This window comes from Cibotium barometz, chromosome 48 (assembly GCF_041138505.1).
Source record: "Cibotium barometz isolate CiBa-2024 chromosome 48, ASM4113850v1, whole genome shotgun sequence".
Classification (NCBI taxonomy): domain Eukaryota; kingdom Viridiplantae; phylum Streptophyta; class Polypodiopsida; order Cyatheales; family Cibotiaceae; genus Cibotium; species Cibotium barometz.
In genome coordinates, this window is record NC_141093.1 from 16,506,382 (window position 1) to 16,526,952 (window position 20,571).

General features: G+C 40.8%; 1 protein-coding gene across 6 annotated transcripts; it reads right to left on the minus strand.

Moving 5' to 3' along the window:
* Nucleotides 1-11,544: 11,544 nt before the first annotated feature.
* Nucleotides 11,545-19,446, minus strand: LOC147610881 (uncharacterized). Of its 6 annotated transcripts, XM_086785528.1 has the most exons (7): nt 19,290-19,393; nt 17,573-17,735; nt 14,300-14,478; nt 13,683-13,945; nt 12,875-12,962; nt 12,702-12,768; nt 11,545-12,580 (listed from the first exon to the last, which is right to left on the minus strand). In XM_086785528.1, exons 3-7 carry the CDS (start codon nt 14,383-14,385, stop codon nt 12,521-12,523), a joined length of 564 nt encoding a protein of 187 aa, XP_086641654.1. In that variant the 5' UTR covers nt 14,386-14,478; nt 17,573-17,735; nt 19,290-19,393; the 3' UTR covers nt 11,545-12,520. The 6 variants fall into 6 exon arrangements, with proteins under 6 accessions (XP_086641654.1, XP_086641653.1, XP_086641657.1 ...); XM_086785527.1 differs by lacking the exon at nt 17,573-17,735 and having other exon boundaries at nt 19,290-19,446; XM_086785531.1 differs by lacking the exon at nt 17,573-17,735 and having other exon boundaries at nt 13,683-13,950; nt 19,290-19,378.
* Between the last annotated feature and the right edge of the window lie 1,125 nt (nt 19,447-20,571).

The following is a 20,571-nucleotide window of genomic DNA, read 5'->3' on the forward strand; positions in this document are numbered from 1 at the left end:
CTCTCTCATGGTTGCTATCCTAGCAACTAGGCTAATTGTCTCCTCATAGTCAATGCCATATGTTTATACAACCAATTGCCATCCTAGCAACAGGGCTCCTCATAGTCAATGCCATATGTCTATACAACCAATTGCCATCCTAGAGGGCTCCTCATAGTTAATGCCATATGTCTATGCATATCCCTTGATAGCCAATCTTGGCTTATACCTACTGCAAAAAGACCCATATGAATTGTACTTCATTTTTAAAAAACACACATCTAACTTTCTTCTTCTCCTTAGGCAAAGGAACCAAATCACATATCTTTTTGCAGCTAATGTAGCCATCTCTTTATCCATGTCATCTTCCCAATGCTTATGTCTGAGTGCCTCCTCAAACATGTGGACTATCTCTCATGAATGGATTTCACCATATATCCATATGATGAGCTATATACCCATCATACCTCAACCTATTAATAGGATATCTAAACTAATCCTACTAGGCGTGCGTACACCTAGATCACTATGTAGTGTTCTCGATCCTGCTTAGGATTTTTTTACACCATGCGTAATGACTATTGGGATGATAAACTCTTGTTTAAATCCACTAGAGTCTCCATTAACAAAGGAGTAACGTGTTGAACATCAAGAATTGATGCCTTGTTTTTTCCCTTACATGATACATGTAAACTTGTTGAATTTTCAGCACATGTAGTACCACCATGTGGTATGCCAAAATGCTTAACATTCCTATCTCAACGTGCTTGACCAAGGTCTCACAATAGAGTCACTGCTAGAGGAGTCTCATGGTCCACTGAGTGCTTGTGATTTTGATGCTTTGACCACCCATCTGATTGTTTGCTTCGGCCTCCTTAGAATTCTTTATTAGCATATATTAGCTACTCATTTTATAAAACACAACATCCTTGCATCCTTGCTCAGTTGCACCTCTCATATAGTGGGGTTATAGCATCTATATAACATTTCTACTCAAGGGAATAACTAACAAATATACATTTTTTGCCTTGGGATCTAACTTACTTCTCACCTTATCTAGTATGTGTATATAAGTAATGTACTCAAACACTTTTTACCATTGAACTTTTCAAGGGAATAAATAGTGAATATACATTATTTTGCTTTGGGATCTAACTTAATTCTCACCTTATCTAGTATGTGTACATAAGTAATGCACCCAAACACTTTTTGATATTAAACTTTTGTTCAAGCATCATACCATGAACTACTACAGAGTGGGCATTGAGTTCATGTAGTTGCTACAACTTCAGTCCAAAAATAGTGAGGCATCTCATTCTCACTCATCAACGCATAACTTATGAAATGCACATGTTCTTCCTTTCTATAACCCCATTTTGTTGTAGGGTATACCTACATGTAAACTGTATCTTTACCCATTTTGTTGTAGGGTATACCTACATGTAAACTGTATCTTTACCCTATGCTCTCTTAGATAATCATTGAACTCATTGAAGAAATATTATCCCCCACTATTGAAATTAGGGATTTTACATGCATGACTTTATATTTCTCTACCCCATAGCTTTGAAGCTCTAAAAGAAAGTAAACACTTCACTCTTCTCTTTCATGAAGTATACCCACATTTTTCTAATGTGATCAACATCAATTCAAGCCACATAGTAGTGGCATCCTCAATTGTTTGATGCTAGCTTAGTTGGTCCCTAAACATCTGATTATACCACATCTAAAGTCTTTGACTTACATTCTTATCATTCAAATTATCACGCTTTTTGCATAGTTTATGCATTCCATCCACCTTAAACTTTGGTAAACCTGTAATAATAATGTTTTGGGCCTACATATTTGACATGTCCAATATGTTTATGCAAAATATCAAATGTTTAAAAGCACACATGTACCATATACAAACATTATAGCCTTCACACTCCAAGCATTCTTACATCCAATGTAAACTTTACTATCTTTCCCTTTATAACCAAATGGCACTTGAAGTCTTCCACACAACATCTTCACTTGCACATGCTACAATCAATTTCCCAATAGAAAATAGGTTCTTTGTTATGTTTGCCATATGAAGACTCAACAAGATACTTCAATTTTCCATCCTACATAGATAGAGGGACTATCTCAACATGCATAATAGGGTGATGTATTATCGCCCGTTTTTACATAATATGCTTTTTCTAAATTTATCAATTCTCTAAACTACTCACCACTGTTGATCATGGGTTAAAGGCACTAGAGTCAATATACCATACATCTCTTGAATTTGGTGCATCTACAATTATTGAACTAAGTATATGTAACATCACAAATGACTACTCACTTTTATCTTCATCTTATTTACTTGAAGATGCATGGTTCCCTTGCTGAAACTTTCTACTTTTTTAGTCATTCTACTTTTTATAGTAGGCCTTTATTGTATGCCCTAGTTTGCTTTAAATAATAGCATTTATGCTATTTCCACTTTGATGTTTTTGCCATCCACCTCGGCTTCTTTAGCTTCCCCTACCTCTAGAGTGGCCTCTTTCACCTATTTGTGGTTGAGAGTCCTATTGTTTTTCTCCATGAGTCCTATTTCCATATCTACTTGCACCCCAATCTCTAGATGAGGATACCTCTAACTTTACCTATGTCTCCAAGTAGAAGGCCTTCTCTTGCATATTCTCGGAAGATAATTTACTCTCGAAATTCATTTCCTCAGTAATCAAAAGGGCTATATGCTCTTGAAAGTTAGGGGAAATTTCCCAAGTCTTGATAAAATCTCAAAATTGCTTTTAATATTTTCCTAGCTCATTCAATGTGACTACTATCAAGTCATTAGCGAAGCCAATAAAGATCCGTCTCCATGCGGAGAAGATGTCTCTTAGGGCTTCTATGAGGTTTTCTCCTTCTTGGCCAGGTAATTGTGGGCAACACACAGAGGTTGGTCCTTCACGGAGGAGTCCTCACTAGATACATCACTAGCTACTCCTAGATCAAAACTGTTGTTGTCCAAGAGGGATGCTGCACTAAGCATGAATAGGGAGGTTATTTTCATCCCATCCCAACTATGCAAATCTTGTTCTAAGCTTTTGTGGAAGAGTTTCCACAGGTTCCAAGACATGGACCCAATCCTCATAGTTGCCATGCTCTTAAAAGAGAGGTTCACAATCCTAGTTCTCATCTTCACTATCCACAACAACTTGTTGCAACATTTACAGATGTTGATTGAAGAAATTCATATAGTTGTGTTAGACTTATTGGCAAGAATGTATGAGTCTTCCCTATCTTTAGGTCTATCTTCAAGGAATGGTTTTACCTTTGCATATATAGATGTGATTGGTTAGGTCAGTCATGAACCAACCTTGCTTCTCTCATGTAAGCCTTTCATCGTTATGTATGACCCTCTTCTCTCAAAATCTATTTCCACAAATGTGTGGAAGCTTAGTCCAAAGGTCTTAATCGTTGTTGCAGGAGGCCTATGGGTTTGGTTGTGTTCCCATTGTCAAGCTTCACTACAAGGCTTGTGCCTATGTGAGTGGTGGGCTATCCCAAGCCTCCCATCACTCCTTTGGTGATTATACTGACACCAACACCATCACCTAAGACCATGGAGACCGTAAGTTCCTTGTACATGATAGGCAACACGACGTTAATTTCATTGCTTTCAAAATGGTGTCCCAACTTGTTCATAGATACTTTTGGATGCTTTCATTTTGTATATGGAGAGAGGGTGCTCAATGGGGCATGGTTCATCCTCCTCCTCCTTGATTTCAATTTCAACTATGTGGGCTCTTAAATTCCTCATCCTCCTCCTCCTTGATTTCAATTTCAACTATGTGGGCTCTTAAATTCCCATTCATCTAATCCAATAAGTCTCTCCAAAGTTATAAATTTACTTACAGAAGGAGAACTTACATTAGTTCTCCTTCCTTATAGAAGGAGAACTTATCAAAACTCAGACCTCTAAGGGACAAGAAAACTATGAGGCTTGCTATGTCCCACATGCACAAAACTCACACTCACTGGGCTTATACTCACTTTGTGGTGGGCTAGGACATGTTGATGTGTAAGGTATGTGCATTTATCCTTCCCTAGGAGCCAATGCCTCTGAAAAGGATGAGATAAAACCGATCACCTTAGAGGAAATTTGTTGGCTAAGGTGACCCATGGAACACAAATTTTCACCTCCCATTGAGTCCTCACTACATCTAACAATGTGGAGCTTGGTTGGATTGGTTCTAGAGGGTAGAGGCTCTAGAAAAGGCTTTGTTTGTGGCCTCTTAAGATTTGATACAGGTTTTTGTGAGGCCTTGGAAAAAGTATGAGGTTCCCTCATTCGTTCTATGGTTGTCTCTCTAGGATAGGTTCTGGAATATGCTAAATTAGGGTTAAAGGTTCATACTTGGCCGCTTTCTCTAACACCCACTCTAGTTCATCCTATACCTTCCTCACAAGCTCTTAGGCGTTTTTCATTATCTCTTTCTTGAACAACACGGAGATGGGTTTCTCCTTGAGTTTATTTGGAAGATTCTTGTAGTCTATGGGTTTCTTTTCTTTCAAAAGAGTGGGTTTAAGGCGAGACATCATTGGCTATCTCTACAAGGGAGGTAGTTTTGGAGCTCTCATCCTAACCACTTTTGATGCCCCACAACATCATTACCCTTGATAATTGATCATCGTGCATTGCGTTTGTGTGTGCTCTTTGAGGTCTTCTTTTTCTTGACCTCTAGTTCTAGTTCATTAGCCTTTTTAGGGGGCTACTACAACTTTTTGGGCTTGCACCTTTGGCTCTTTAGTTGCATATATCGAGGTCAAAGCTTGAGCTTTCTACTTCTTCCTTAGCAATTGCCTTCCACTTGGTTTGGAGCCTTGTATGAATATGTCCACCTTGTACACTTAACAAGTTAAGGCTCGTTCGAAGTGGCTGATGCTCCTTCCATTGGGGTGATTGTCACTATGTGGGGAAAATCTTTGAAGGCATGTTAGAATCCATTTTTGTAATATGTGCCTTCATATGGAATGAAATTGGGGTTTAGCAGTGGATTTGGGGATGGAGTTGGGGTAGGTACTTGGTGTGAGACGGCCCTATTATGAGGACACTCAGCAACATTGTGCAGGCCCTTATAATGGAAACATTGAATCAATGACTTTTATATACCATATCATTGAGGTATTTTTCTCTTTGTTGCATCGTGGCCTCAAACAAAGAGATAATCTACGGCTAGAGGTTGCTCAGGATACCCATATGAATCATACTACTCATATGACTCATAACTCTCCTATTCTAGACTCTCTAAGTCCGAGTATGAGAGATATAATCTATGGTTAGAGGTTGCTCAAGATACCCTTATATGAATCATACTACTCATATGACTCCTCATAGCTCTCATGTTCTCTAATCTCTCGCGTACTATTATACTAGTGAGGTTCCATAAGAAACTGAGTGGGGTGATAATATCAGAGGTGGGTATAGTATTGGCAGAGGTTTGTACATACCTTCACCGTAGGTTTTAGTATGTAGACACTGGACCTTGTTCCTATTGAGAAGCATTTGGTATGGATAGTAGGGCTAGTGGTGGCTTTAAAATTGAGAGCATACATTGTGGTGCCAGGATTCCCTAGTACCAAACTATCTACTATAAATATGTTGCCTCGCAAAACTCATTAAAGATGTAGTGTCAAGACTTGTAGTGTCTATTGTCTCATCTCGCAACAACACTCATCAAAGATGTAGTGTCAAGACCTATAGAGATGGTCATGAAGCCTCTTTCTCTTAAGACCAATCATAAATCAATCAATGAGTGATAAGTTATCTAGCCTCTCTTGGGAACTACATCTGATGTGGAGATACTTAGTTCTAGCAATAGTCCCACATGGTTTCACCCTCCACCTACTTGAGGCTATAGATCTATGTAATTGGGCTCCATATGGCTCCACTGAAAAGAATCCCACTATGAAAGTGTGTCTCAAGACCTTGTAGCTAGCATTTTGTAGTCAAGTGGGTTTAGGGACCTAAACCACTTGCTTGCTTTGCCTTCAAGGCAAAATCCAAATGAGCTAATCTTGATGGGATCCATCCGATGACCTCATAAATTTGATCAAACTTCTCTAGGTACTAAATGGGATCTCTAGTTCCATCGAATTTGGTCATCATCCTTGAGATGTGGATTGGCTTGGTTTCCCATCTCTGAGCCTCTAGGTGCTATCTTGGTCACAATCCCCCTTTCGATTTCAAACACCATCCTAAGCATATCTTCTGTATATTTAGGTGGCAGGGGAGCATAATAAGGAGGTAGTTTCATGAAACCACCTCCTTATGTGTGGGATCTCTTACCCTACGGGGTTGGACTATGTAGTTTTCCAATGGTACTTGTCCTCTAGTGGTCTAGCTTTGAGGCTGTAAGCTTGCGACGATAGATGAGGAAACATTTTACGAGTGCCCTTACGGAATCCTCTATGATGAGGTATTCCCTGATATTTGATCCTCGCCCCTCCTTGTGTTCCTTGTTCCTCACATCAACAAATGGAGAAGAACTAGAACTTGGTTCCATGGTAAAGGCACTTCTATAGTGGGATTTTGTGGATAATGGGAATTGTCCTTACGTTATGTGCACTTGTTGTTATGTGTAGCTCTTGTCCCTGGTGGTATATCAAAAGAGACATGTCTCGATTTCCATAACTTTGATTATTAGATTGCTTTGCTAGGTGGTCATGATCAGCTTGGGATAAACTCACCAGCTCACGATTGACACCAAATGTTTGAAACATTGTGGCATGGGACATTGTTTGACCTCTTCCTATGGTGGAAGCAAACCTTGAGGTTCCTAGTCCGACTCCTACTCCTTCACACTGAAGCAACAAACCCAAAGATAGGGTGGTTGAACACCTTCTTCATAAAATTTAAAGTGCTATTGACAAAGCCAGTTAGTGAATCAAGAGTTTAGAGACTCTTGTTTTCAATGTTTCTCCACTCACATCCATGTTTATTGACGCATTTTTCTCCCAAATCTCCTCGCTTGAGGTGGATCTGAAGGAATCTAGCCTTCTTAATAGGGGAGCACTGTATTGAGTGCTCCTTGTTACTTGGGATTCGAAGGCTTGATGGGTTTGATGTGTTGACTATATGGTTATTTCAAACAACTATGTAGATCGGGTTCGCATCAAAGTCCCTCCAAAAAAAAGAGAGTCAAATAAAGCAAAATGAAAAGTGTTGAGGTAGTGTGTTGGAGTTTTCACCAAAGGAAACTTCTACATGCACACCACGTGCAATATATACATTGGCACTACATTTAATAGACATATAACACCATCCTTTCACAACCCTAAATTGAGCCACATCATTGATAACCCTTTACCTACATCCCTGGATAGGGGGACCATGGCATGCATAAGCCTAGCCCATGCTACGACCCATCGCCTAGAGAACTCTCAACCTTAGCATGTAACCTCTATGCTTCGACTCTAATTCACCACCACCACAACCTTGCCCTCATCAACATATTCACTATGAAGAAGCTTCGTCTCTCAGCATCACGATATGAGATCCAGACATACTCTCATATCGCTTCAAAGATCCAAACCACCATCTACCCATGCAATCATTCCATGGTGGTCCTAGTGCTTGTTCTGCCAATCACAGTGTGTGGACCACTTCTACCAACTACCTAATGTTGAAGGGTCTAGCCACATCATCCTGAACCAACGAAGGCCTAGCATAAAGAACCTCTACATCGCCTATCACTTTTCATGGTGCCTTGGCACACTACCTAACTACTACCAATAGGGCCACCTCAAGCTTCCTACCATTTCTCCCTACATTCGAATGGTGAATCGATCCGAAACTATAACACTTAACGTCAACAATCGACAACTTCATAGCGTATCATGGACCATCCACTCGTATTCACCCTAGCAATAGCTTCACCCATCGATTCGGGTGATGTAAGGATGTGGTCACCAAATCGAAGGGGGTTATGTTAATCATCGGTAAGTTAACATGGTTTCATCCGCTCGACCTACAATAAGATACTTTGACATCTTACCCACGCAAACAAACACTTATCCTTTGTAAGATAGTGCTAGAACATGTTAAGTGGCCTTACCCTAAGCTTAATGTCAAATATGAAAATCCTATGAACTCCATGTACATAGTTGCTTAAGAGTAATAATAGAGGTCAGATCATTTTTAAGTTTGACCGGTATAGTGTGAAAATTAATCATTTGTATATATAAGCCATTTTTTATAATAAGTAATACATAATCAATAGTTTACTTGTGAGCTTTCTTTTCCCTCTTTTTGCTTGCTTGTGTGATGCCATTGAATCTTGCTTGCTTGATGGATGCATGCTAGATAGGTTTAATTATCAGTTATCTTCTTGTATTGCTTCCCCTTCATTCCCCGCCTTTTTGTGAGAAAGAAGCATCGTGAAGGACCACCTCTTTTTGCTCCATCTAGACATAGAGAGCTCTTCCTTCACCCCCTTAGCAAAGGATCATTCCAATATGACAACGGAGTGAGGACACAACGGACGAGCTAGCATACCCACATAGAAAAGTTGCAATTTGTGGCTCTAAAACAAGACCCAACAATGCATGCTTCGACAAAGCTAAGATAAGCCATTGACTTGAACACAATAGCACACACGAACAGAAACAATGAACCCTACAAATAGCAACTTGGAGTTTCTAAAGCAAACAGCAACCTCAACAAAGGACCTTTGGCAAAAACCTTCACGCGAGTCTCCATACATTTGTCACCACACAAAACGAGAACAAAAACAAGGGTACCTTATCTTTATTTTTTAAGGGTGGGTTCACATGCATCAATGTTGAAGCATGCCAAAACTTTCCTTTGCAACGAGTGCCTTGGCGTCGTCACCCAATAAGGCCTCCTGATACTCAACAAAATGAATACTCCATTTATCTGCTCAAACGAACAAATCAACAAACTCAAGGACGAAAAGGCCATACTCAAGGGGTGACTCCACAAAATGGAAGATCGCCTTTCGACTTTGAAAAGCAAGCCGACTTTAGATAGCCAGAATACAAAGGAGATCATTGCCAAGGTAAAGGGACAGGTTACGGAAGATGTGAAAGAGAAGGTAAGGGGAGGCCTGCAAGAGAAGGTAAGGGAAGACCTGCAAGAAACATTTGGTAACATACAAGCGGTTTACAAGTGAAATTGAGAAAAATAAACAAAGGGAATTAGTGGCCCTCAGGTGCTCACCTTTGCTATCAAAGGAAATATGGTAGATATCCTTAAGCAACATGGTAGATATCCTTAAGCAATCAAGGAAACTGAAGGGTGAATTACATGAAATTAACCGAAATTAGCCGCTCATCCAGTGACACTTGTCCAATCTGGCATTGTTGTGCATGCCGCATCTCCTTGTGGCATAGTAAATGAACACTATGACTTCTTTTTGGTTTGGTTTTATGTTTCTTTTCTCCTACCATAGATTCATCACATAAGACATTTTTGGTTTGGTTTGATGTTTCTTTTCTCCTACCATAGATTCATCATAAGACCTTCATGGTCTTCATCTATGTATTTATGTATTTGGTCCCATGGGCCAGTTGGCTTTCTGTAGACGTTTAGAGAACTTTCATTGTTTCTTTCTTTCTCTCACTTTTAGCATTGGAAGCCCTATGGAACCTCTGCTCTCCCATCTTCATGTTGCCCTTGATCCCCAACGATAATGAAGCACCCCCACCCTATGGCATGGATGCATGCTTGTGATTTAAGACCTCACCCACTTGGAAGTTCATGTGTGCGAGCCTATAGCGGCTAGTGTGGCTCAATAGTGCCTTTGGAGTTGTTAGAGGTTATGGCCCTACCTTCTAATCTTCATGTTGCAACCATTGTGTTTGCAATGGCTTCAAATATCCAAACATCATTGTAGCCATGCCGGAGTTATCAACTATAAACACCACAACGCTAATCATGTCTATCTAGGAGCCAAGAAAGAAGAGATTGACTAACACACACCCCGCCACGGGGCTTTTCATGGCATGAAAAGAAACTCTTTAAAAAAAACAATGCTAGTGGAAAAGAAAGCTCTTTAAAAAAAAATGCTAGTGGAAAAGAAATGCACAATCAAAGAACAAGCCAATAGTTTGTGAAATGAAGTAGCAAGTTGTATGTGTTTGCTAGCATCACTTATGTATTTAGTCCCCATTTTCCATCTAGATGTCAAGGTTTCATCAAAATATCTTTCGAGAGCTTTTTTAGTGTGTTTTTTTCCAAAAGCATTAAACTATGCTTTTTTCTGCAACGTTAAACTCTATTTGTGATTTTCATGACATTGGAATCTTTCAAGATAATCTCATGTTTAACCTCCCATCTGAATCAACAAGAGCCCATCACATCTGACGTGAATATTGAAGTCTCGTGTCAAGTGAAATTTCATGACCAATCGAATTGCAAGCTAAGAAGCCTCGCATTGTCTACTTGAGGACAACGTTTCAAGGCTTGGAGAAGGTTCATCGTCAACAACGGCAAGTGGAACAACAAACTTTATACATGACAAAGATGATCAAAGACAAAGCATGTCTCCTATACAACAGAAGATAGAGTTCTCCTTCATATTTCTCCTAGGAAAAAGACCATACACGAACAGACAGAAGTATTGTTGTAGCCAAAACGATGAACTTATTTAAAGAGCGTAATGTTAGTTAACATGTTATGCAAGGATTTTATAAGAGATTTCTATATTCAAAAATTAAAACATCCACTCTGTTTCATACAATAAGCCTCAAAATACCAACAAGCACACTTCTAGTAGCATTTTGTTCCCATGTACACTTCTAATAGCATCTTTGTTTTATGTATAGGAATTAAACTTTCTTCCTGTAGTCTTATGTTCTTCCATAAAGATGTCTATAATTCTACAAAGTAATACACGATTAAATTGTCAAAACCTGTTGGTGTCCTGTGAACATGGATTGAATAACAGAGACTTGTGAGATTTTCTAACATAATACATATGATTTCAGCAACTAGGCTAGCTAGATCATGCTCATTAAGAGTGTTAACGCACTCTCAAATGTGTGCGTCTCCCTACTGCTCTTTCAAACTGCACATGAGAGACCTCACGCACTGCTGCTCAAGCATTCTTGCCACCTTTTAACACACAATAGGAAACTACTCAAGCATTTGGGAGTTGACAACACCTTATTTCGTTAAATATTCTCTCATCTTGTTCAAAACTTTGGCTCGAGGTATCACTTTTCTCATGGACAACAATGATCCTTCCTTCTGCAGAACGTCGTGCCAAACCAAATTACTTTGTTAATACACCACTATAAAGCTCAATGGACTCAATGTATTATTTAACGCAACTAATGAGAGCCCTTTGAACAAACTTAAGTTTTGCAAACAACCAAACAATACCCAAAGCCCTTCCATACATGACTAGGAGCACAATACACCACTTTAAAGCTCAATGGAATTGATGCATTACAGAGCCCTTCGTACAAACCTAAGTTTTGCAAACAACAAAACAATACCCAAAGCTCTTCAATACATGACTAGGAGCACATTATAATAATTGGAATATAAAACAATGGAGGTTATGATCCACACACACTCATCAATTCCCTTCAACAGCAAAGCTTTTTAAAGTTGATACATCATGATATCAAAATATTTTCCCATGGATGCATGTGAAACTTGGACAAACTGTGTATGAAGCCTGATGAACCCACTGAGCTGGTGCCCCCTGAAAGGGGGGCGGACAGAGTAACATGTTCACAAGCAGACATGGCTGCTGACAACTTGGTCCCCCATAAATCATAATTGGCAGAGATTTTGATGTCCAGCATGCCCCAGCGGCCCATGAAGCTGACACCAACTTAAAAGTGCACGTTTCAACACTGGAACCTGCATTCGTAGTGTGAGAGGCTCATATTCAGCTACTTGACAACTTTTAAGGGACTGTTCCCACCATAATGTGAGACAAAGGGTTGGAAAAGCTGCAGCAACTCTGGAAGCCTGCAGAAGTTGCCACTACGGAAAAACCACCGATGGTATTTTGGACACCACATAGGAGGGCAGTGCAGAAGTAACAACACCCACTTACCCTCCCCAAAGAAAAAAACTGCTGGGCCAGTGGTATTTTTGGACGTCACAAGAACAGGCCCTAAACTATGTCCTGGGATGAGGGGTCCGAAATCCCCCAACGAGGAGATGCTTCTGAACCCAGCATTATCAGTCTCAGTATCAAAAACAGGTCTAGCTTGACTCTTTAACAATACAGCTTCACAAACTTTATTATAGTTCTTACTTCTGGCTACAGTCTTCACAAGTGTTTACTTGCTTTCTGTAGGCAACCCCTTTGTAGAATCTAAAAGTTCACCCAGAATTAGAAAATCTGCTTTGTCTATTCTCTACGGCCTTCAAAAAGTCCAATTAAGATGAATTTTGGGGGGCACATAGAATTCATCTAGAGACTATAATGCACCTTGCAGAAAACCATAAGCAATTTTAGGTATGTCATAATTATGTTGAGCTTGCACTCCCAACACAACCGGAGTACATAAGCACTTGTTCCTCTCAAAAGTTATCATAAAGGCCTTCCTGCTCCCAGACATCCACCAGGAAATCAACCATCTCCTGTAACAACAACACATTACAACAGAATGTGAATCTCCAACCTGCTAAACCATGGTAGCTCCAATGATCTCTAAATGCTCAAAAAGAGTATTTCAAAAGAAAAGATGCAGGTAGAGGAGACCGTCAGAGGAACCGGCCAAGGAAATGGTCGGCTAGTTGCAAGCAGGTCGTCATATGTAGTTATCCAGCTGCAGTAGCCCATTGCAATACTTAGGTTTATGTGGTGGTAAAAGAACATAGGATAGCAAAGAAGCAAAACAGAAAAAAGAGAGCGCACAATGTTCCAGAACATGCCTTAACACCGGCTCGCGGGGCTCTTGTGATCGTGGCTCTTGCCTGTTCCCAACCCACTCTCTCCTCCTCTCTTGCCAAAGTATCAGTGCTGCAAGGAACACTATAAAGTGTAACTGCAATGTTTATTGCAGAAAGTGGTTGTTTGACAATGTATATTATACAATGACCATGGATACTCTTGTTAGCAGCTGACTGCTATGAACAGAATGCAACCTGAAACCTTGTGGCTCATAAGCACACAAAGATATGTGAGACTGAGCACATCTTGCCTTCTGATCCTATATATATATAATATATGTATGTGTATATATGTATGTATGTACGTATATATGTACATACATATATGTATGTATATGTGCATACATATTCGTATGTATACATATATCTGTATGTATACATATGTACATATATATATACATACAGATATGTATATCTGTCTGTACATTTGTGTACATAAACATACACATCTCTATGTATACATATGTACATACAGATATGTATGCACAACTGTATGTACACATGTACATTTATCTGTATACATACATATATGTATGTATATGTATCATATGTACATACATCTGTGTGTACATATGTATACATGCAGATAAGTACGAAGTTACATATGTCATACATGCATCCATATACATATATAAAAGAGAAAGAGAGAGAGGGTTGTTAAGCCAAAACGCAATGTAAACAACCATACTTAGGCCCTTTACTATTAAGTCATCACTAACCAGCATAAGAATTGCCCCACTGATGATGTAAACCTTGAATCATAGACAAAAAAGACCTAACCATTGCTCACCATGATTGACAAAATCTGTGCCGTTGGCATTATTGTTCGATATTGTACTGTCATGGTTATGGCCAGCACCAGTTATGGATGGAGTGCTTCGTTGAGATGATCTGGAATTTGCAAAATTATTGTCCATCTCATCAGAGCTGGTAGCCCACCACTCTCTACGCGAGATACTGTTACCTCGCAAATCTCTTCTTGAACTGTGCCTTCTTGAATACCGTTCTACAACTGCATCAGATGAGGTTCTTGCGCAACCTCCGACACAGCCACTGCTCTGTTGGAAGCCCCAACATATGAGCCAAATAACTCTCTTTAAATCATACAAATCTAAAGTTTGACAGGCAAATATATCAAAGAAAAATGTCAAGGTATGCATGCAATCATACATACAAACACATACATGCATGTGGGCACTAGTGCACTCAATCATACATACATGCATGCCGGCACTCATGCATGCAATCATACCCACACAAACATGCATGCCGGCACTCATGTATGTGTGCACAGAAGCACTTTGCACGCGCACACGCACACAAGCACATGCGTGTGTGAAGAGCATTGAACATACCAATTTTAAGGACTTCAAAAAGAGAAACAAGTTATGTTCACAAAAGACAGACCCCATGCATGCGAATTGATCAGAAATGACCACTATGTGACCCAAAGAACATGTACGCCCATCAATATGATCCTGCAATGGTTTCATCGTCAAAGAATCAAGTTGCTTAACCACATGAAAGATGAATGATTCAGATCATCCAGAAGTTCCATCTTCTGCTTGTATGTGAACAGTTGAACTCTGCAAAACACACACACAAAAGCGCACAAGTTATTTTTCTGTTAATGTCCCCAACTTTTTATCAAAACCAATGCCCAAGTTCAACCTCATAGCACATACTATGGCACAAGTGTTCCACAGCAAAAAGTCCAACAACAACTAACAAATATGCTTAGTTGTGCTGTGTCTGCTGCTTTAATTATGGCAGATGAAGTACTATAATTTTGAGAGTTTCAGCCTAGTGCAAAGGGCCATCTGTGACATCCATCTCTAGATGGCTCAGAACAGAAAATTTGCAAGTATTCAGTCCCATACAGCTAACAGCCAACTTCTGTCAGGGACAGGCTAGGTGCTTTTACATGTGGATGAAGGTGGGATCAGGTTCAGGCTGGTGGGAAGACAATTTGGGCAGCTGGCAGGCTGAACACGCAGCTTGGACAGCACACCCACAGGCAGGCAGGTCGGGCAGCACGTGTGAGCAGGAAAGTGACCCACAGACAGGCAGCTTTTGTGTGTGTGTGTGGGGGGGGGGGGGGGGGTTGATGTTCCAAGCAACTTAGACCAGTGCTAGTGTCTATATGGATGATTGTTCAGTTTCCATTGTCTATGCAATCCAAACATCAGTTCAATTGTGCTGATTAAATTGCTTCCGCAAGGCCTACCTACATTGGTATCAAACAAAGGCGTCGAAGGGTCGATTTGCGATTAAAGAAAACCAACATGGAGGGATCATTGAGTGAAACACTTTGAAGACGAGCCGTCGCACGGCGAGGAGGGGAGGAGATGGCTGCCCTTCTTCAGATCATTTAAAAATGCAACAAAAGGAATCAGAACGAGTAGCCACAAAAGAGGACATTGTTTAGAAGACGAAATTGAAACTTGAAAGTCAACACAGACAACACGAAGCAGATAGACTTTGGCAAGAGGCTGCAGATAGGCATCAACGCAGGTGGGAAGAAGATGAAGCTAGGCATCCGCATATATGGCAAGAATTTAAAGAAGAAAGGCAACGCAAACATGAAGAAGAAGAATGGCTTCAACAGGAAGTTGAAAGAGACCATCCACATGGAGAAGAGGAAGCCGAGTTTACAAATCTGGATCGTCACGTGCACACCCTAATTGGTTGTCATGTGGACATGCTAATGCGTTTTGGCCAGGTTTGTTAACCAACTCACACACGCGCCCAGAGGCGGCCAGGCCAAGCCCCCATAAAACGGGAAATTTGATAAAATATTTTTACTGGCCAGACCCGCAGCTGGCCCATGAGTACGACCAGCTTTTGGGTGACTATAAATAGTTGGGCAAAGATCATACTCAGTCGTTCAACATTGGAGAAGCAAAGCCAAGACCTAGATCAGCAGTTGCTGGCACTGGGACAGCAGATTGCAGCATTCAAGCACTGGTCAAGTTATGCATAAGTGTTAATGCAAGTTGGCATTAGTCAAGTCCGAGACCAAATCTAGTCCAAATCTGAATTTGGCATTGTAAATAATCATGATCATTCTTTAAGTTGATGCATATACAAAAGATTAGGTTGAAACACACAAGTCTCTACTTCTTCTCATGTGCCTTATCTATTTTGTACATCTAGTTAGCATTAATTGCAAAGGGAAAATAGGGTATACCGTAGGCAACGAGGCAGCGAGCTCACTACCAAGATAGTGTCTCTCCCTCTTCTCATGTGCGTTATCAGTTTCGTACATCTAGTTAGTGTTAATCGCGGAGGGGAAACACACTCCACAGTTGGGAGCCACCACCAGTCATGCATGTAGCTTCGGTTGCAGCAAGGACGAAGCACCAGCATCTACTCTAAAAGCAGTGTGAGGACTGTGATCAGAGATCATTTCGAGTACCATTTTGCACTTAAAAATTCAGTTGTAAACTTTTTCATTGTACATAATACAAACACCAGATTTAGGGCTATCCGCCCTCACTCTATTTCTGTAAACCCTGGCACATAGGCACATGTGCTCTACCTATGCACCACCCTGATTGGGTGCCACATGGACATGCTATGGCATTTAATCTTATGCAGGTGACCATAGGTGTCTAAGCAAAGCACCCATAAATCAAACAATTTTGTAAAATATATTGAGAGGCTTTTTATTGGCCAACCAGCAGCTCTTCAGCCCTACAACTGGCCAACCAGGACGACCAGCTCTTGGGTGCCAATAAATAGCCAACAAGGGTAATATTCAGCCATTCAGCATTGGAGAAACAAACCAAGGTGTAGACCAACAGTTGGTAGCCCCAGAACAGCAGATTGTAGCACTCGAGCACCAAGTAACAGTCAAGCTGCTGCCCGCCTCTCTGCAACATGCCAATCCCATGGGCTTGAACCTATTCACTGCCTTGTTTCAAGGCAGTCCCCAGGTTGGATCTTTTCAACACAGCTTTTCTAAGTTCAAACATTCATAAAGCAACATGTGGACTTTCTATACTAGTGAAACTTACGGGCACAGCACACCTCGGGCAGCAACATTACTTTTTGTGGGATGAAGATCAAGACACCTACCTGCATTCGCTGGACACATCTCACCATCTGGCAATAAAATCTTCGTTCTGAGGTGGCTTATGGCTGAGGAGACTTACGACCTCAGCTATCTTCAAGACACTCCTCCTCGGGCACCCACCCCTGATCTTGTACCTATTCCTGTTTTCCCAACACCTTTCCGCATTCAAATAGCCACACCCAGACCTCGGAACAAGATTTACCCCATTATAACTCTCTTGTAACGTCATCCTTAACTTGGCCTTGCCATCCCAAAGGCATCTCTTATATTCCACGAGATCAGTATATATCTAGAGTAGGCTCACCTCGCATTCAGTCCCGGACCCTCGTCACCAACCTATACTCCTCGGACACCTACTCCCTCGCCGCCCGCTCCCCTTAACCACCCCTCCTAATCGTCCTCGATGCATTGGGTGGTTGTTAGCGGCAGCTCCTCTAATAGCCTTGCCACGGCCATATTCTAGCATGGCCCAATCTCACCCTCCCAGAGATGGTTCTTACTAGGACGCAACGGCGCCTTCGGGAGCTCCAACAGCAGACCAGCAATACCAACTTAAGCACCACTCAAGCACCATGGAAGAAGAACAGATTCTGAAGATGCACCAGTTCTCTCCCCATGGCAACAGAACATGCAAACCCAAATGGAGGCTATGCAAGCTCTACTCCAGACGACATTGGCAATGCTCACGAGGCAGATGCAACAGCTTCAACAAGGATTCTCCCAACCAACCAGCTCGCGTGCTTCAGTTGACACACCACCCAGTTCCTGACGACATACCAATAGAGGTAGATAAGTTAAACTTAACGTTGAGCTTAAAGTCCTTTATTGTTTACTTCAAGCAAATCATTCTAAGAAAATGGACATAAAACCTCCTGAAGCATTCAAAGGCCAACGCAACAAGCGCATTTTAGATCAGTGACTATACCAACTTCATCTGTATTTTAAGAACTTTAACCTCTCCAACCAAAAGAAAGTGACTTTTGCCGCCTCCTTTCTCAAAGATATTGCCTTTCTGTGGTGGCAATGGTGGTTGATTGATGGCAAGTCCATCACAACTTGGGATAAGTTCAAGCGTACCATTTGTAAGCAATTTATATCTGCCATGCGGATTTCCAAGCACGATCTCATTTACACCATTTGACCCAAACCGAATCATTGGCATCTTACATCTCACAGTTCACTAGTTTGACACTGGAGATCTCTTCAAAGCCCCTGAAGAAAAGCTACATGTCTTTGTCGAGGGTCTTAATCCCAATCTTCGTTTGGACATGTAAAAGTACAACCCTGTCAACCATGCTACCACCATTCATTACGCCGAGCGTGTCGCAGATCTGAATCCGTTTTTTTGGCCCACTTTGTTTTTGGCAATCATCGGCAAAGTTACATTTGATTTTTGTAAGTGGGGACACTAAGAGGTGTTCTCAAACATCGGCCTCTCAAGGTTGCTATGGCAATGGTTCACGTATGGCTCGGGCAAGGGCACAACACTAACTTCCACACTCCACTCAAAGATCAGTAAAAGGGGATGTCACATGCATCAGTCTTCACATGCATGAACCAAGACATCATGTGGACATGCACAAGATAAAGTAGGGAAATTAGGGTTTAGCAAACCTTTGTGGACCCTCTCAGAAGGGACATGGTTCACTAAGTGACTGTGAGTGTGGGTTAGCATTGCACACATCGGGTAGAAGTAGGTGCATGCCAACAACGGTACACAGCCGCAGAAGGCATGTATAAAGTGACTTTTAAGTTCAGGACATTCTTGCCCAAAGTCTATACAAGTGAGTCACAGATTCAATACTGGGGGTTACATGTGGATGCTCAACATGCACAGTATCAAATAGTGGTAAAGATCCAGGCTGCTTGAGGTCCAGCAGGTTCCCAGAGCGAAGAGATCCATTTTCTGGGTACAGCTGCCCTAGTGAGAAGAACCTGCATCCATGGCCACAGCTCCTATGGTTCCGAGTGTGGTCTCCAGGTGCCATGGCACCGTGGGACCCTCGCTTAATCAATAGGAAAAATTTTAGATGGTACGAGCTCAAGATCCACATGCCGTACGGTACGAGGTCCAGATCTGCATGTCGTGCAATGCACCGACTGTACGAACTCGATGTCCAGATGATGTCCAGATTGCAACAAAAACCGTGAGATAGTAATCATAACACAGTCGAAAGCAGTGATCTTGCATCTACAAACCAGGAAGGGAAGAACCAAAGACGGATCGATTGTAATCGTAATACAGAACCATGATCATTTACTGGGAAAAAAAAAAGGAACGGCGCGCGCAGGTGCGCAACACACACACAGAGCACTCACTTGTCTTTGCAGATCTGTGTGTGCGCAAAGAAGAGCAGATCCTTGGCTTCGCGACGCTCGTGTAGTTTCATGAAATGTAACGCATTTGGGCATTGAAGATTCACCATTTGCTGACGTGGCTCTTAGCATGTATCTTTTAGCCGAAGAAAATCTTGTTAATTAATTCACATGACATTTGCCTGGTACTCTCTAGATCTCCAAACCCCCTCACTAGAGGTAGTCCTCTTTTCTATGCTTCCCTCCTCAACTTGAGCATTAGCATCTCCTCTTCATTAAAAACCTTCAAAAATGTGTCCTAATTCATCTACAATTATGGAAATCCAAACTTCATTATGTGCTGGCTTGATGACAATGAGGATACCTACACTACTCTTGGCATACACACCATTGATTCAACCATGACATTGTAATTCTTTGATTTCATAGAAATTTGTCTCCATATGAATTTCTTGTTTAGTTTGTATAAACCAATCTAACTTTTCTCACTCAATCCTAACAAGTAGGCGCTATCATATCATATCAATGCAAGTTGTACTGATGCTCCTCCTTGTGGCCTTTCTAGAGGAGAGTAAGTGTAGGACTTCTTCTTCTCCTCCTTTTGCTTTATTATTATTATTCCTTCTCTTCTTTCTCAAAATATGGAACCTTACCTCAAGAAAATCTCTTTACCCTAATTTTAATTTTCAAAACCCATATTGGTTATTTATAAACACAAAGGTATTGCTACCATCAACTTTTGCATAATAACAAGGAATGAACATGTTTAGGGTTTAGTATTTTAGGTGAGCGATCCTTAAAAGTATCTAGCCCTTTCTATATATACATGCATGAATGTATATGTAGATATGTACATGAACTCTCTCTCTCTCTCTCTCTCTCTCTCTCTCTCTCTCTCTCTCACACACACACACATACTTTACATTTACACTTCCCTTTTTCTCCTCTCCCTCACAATCTCCCCTTATTATATTATATTACTACATTCACTTTCAATGTATTTATATATGTATTAAATATATGTCAATTATATTATGTAGTTTTAATAAACCATTAACATAATAATATATCACTAGAGCATATTATTAACCTTAGCCTAGTCCCAAAATTTAATTGCACTTGATAGATGTACTTGATTTATGACAATATTCTATTCATTCCTTTTTTCTCTCTAAATTCGCTAAGAATTTTTCCAGAGAAAATTTATTCCTAAAAATCAAGATTTCTCTTTTCATTCTATCCTAGGTTTATCCTCGTAATTCTAGATCGACAATTTATCTATTTA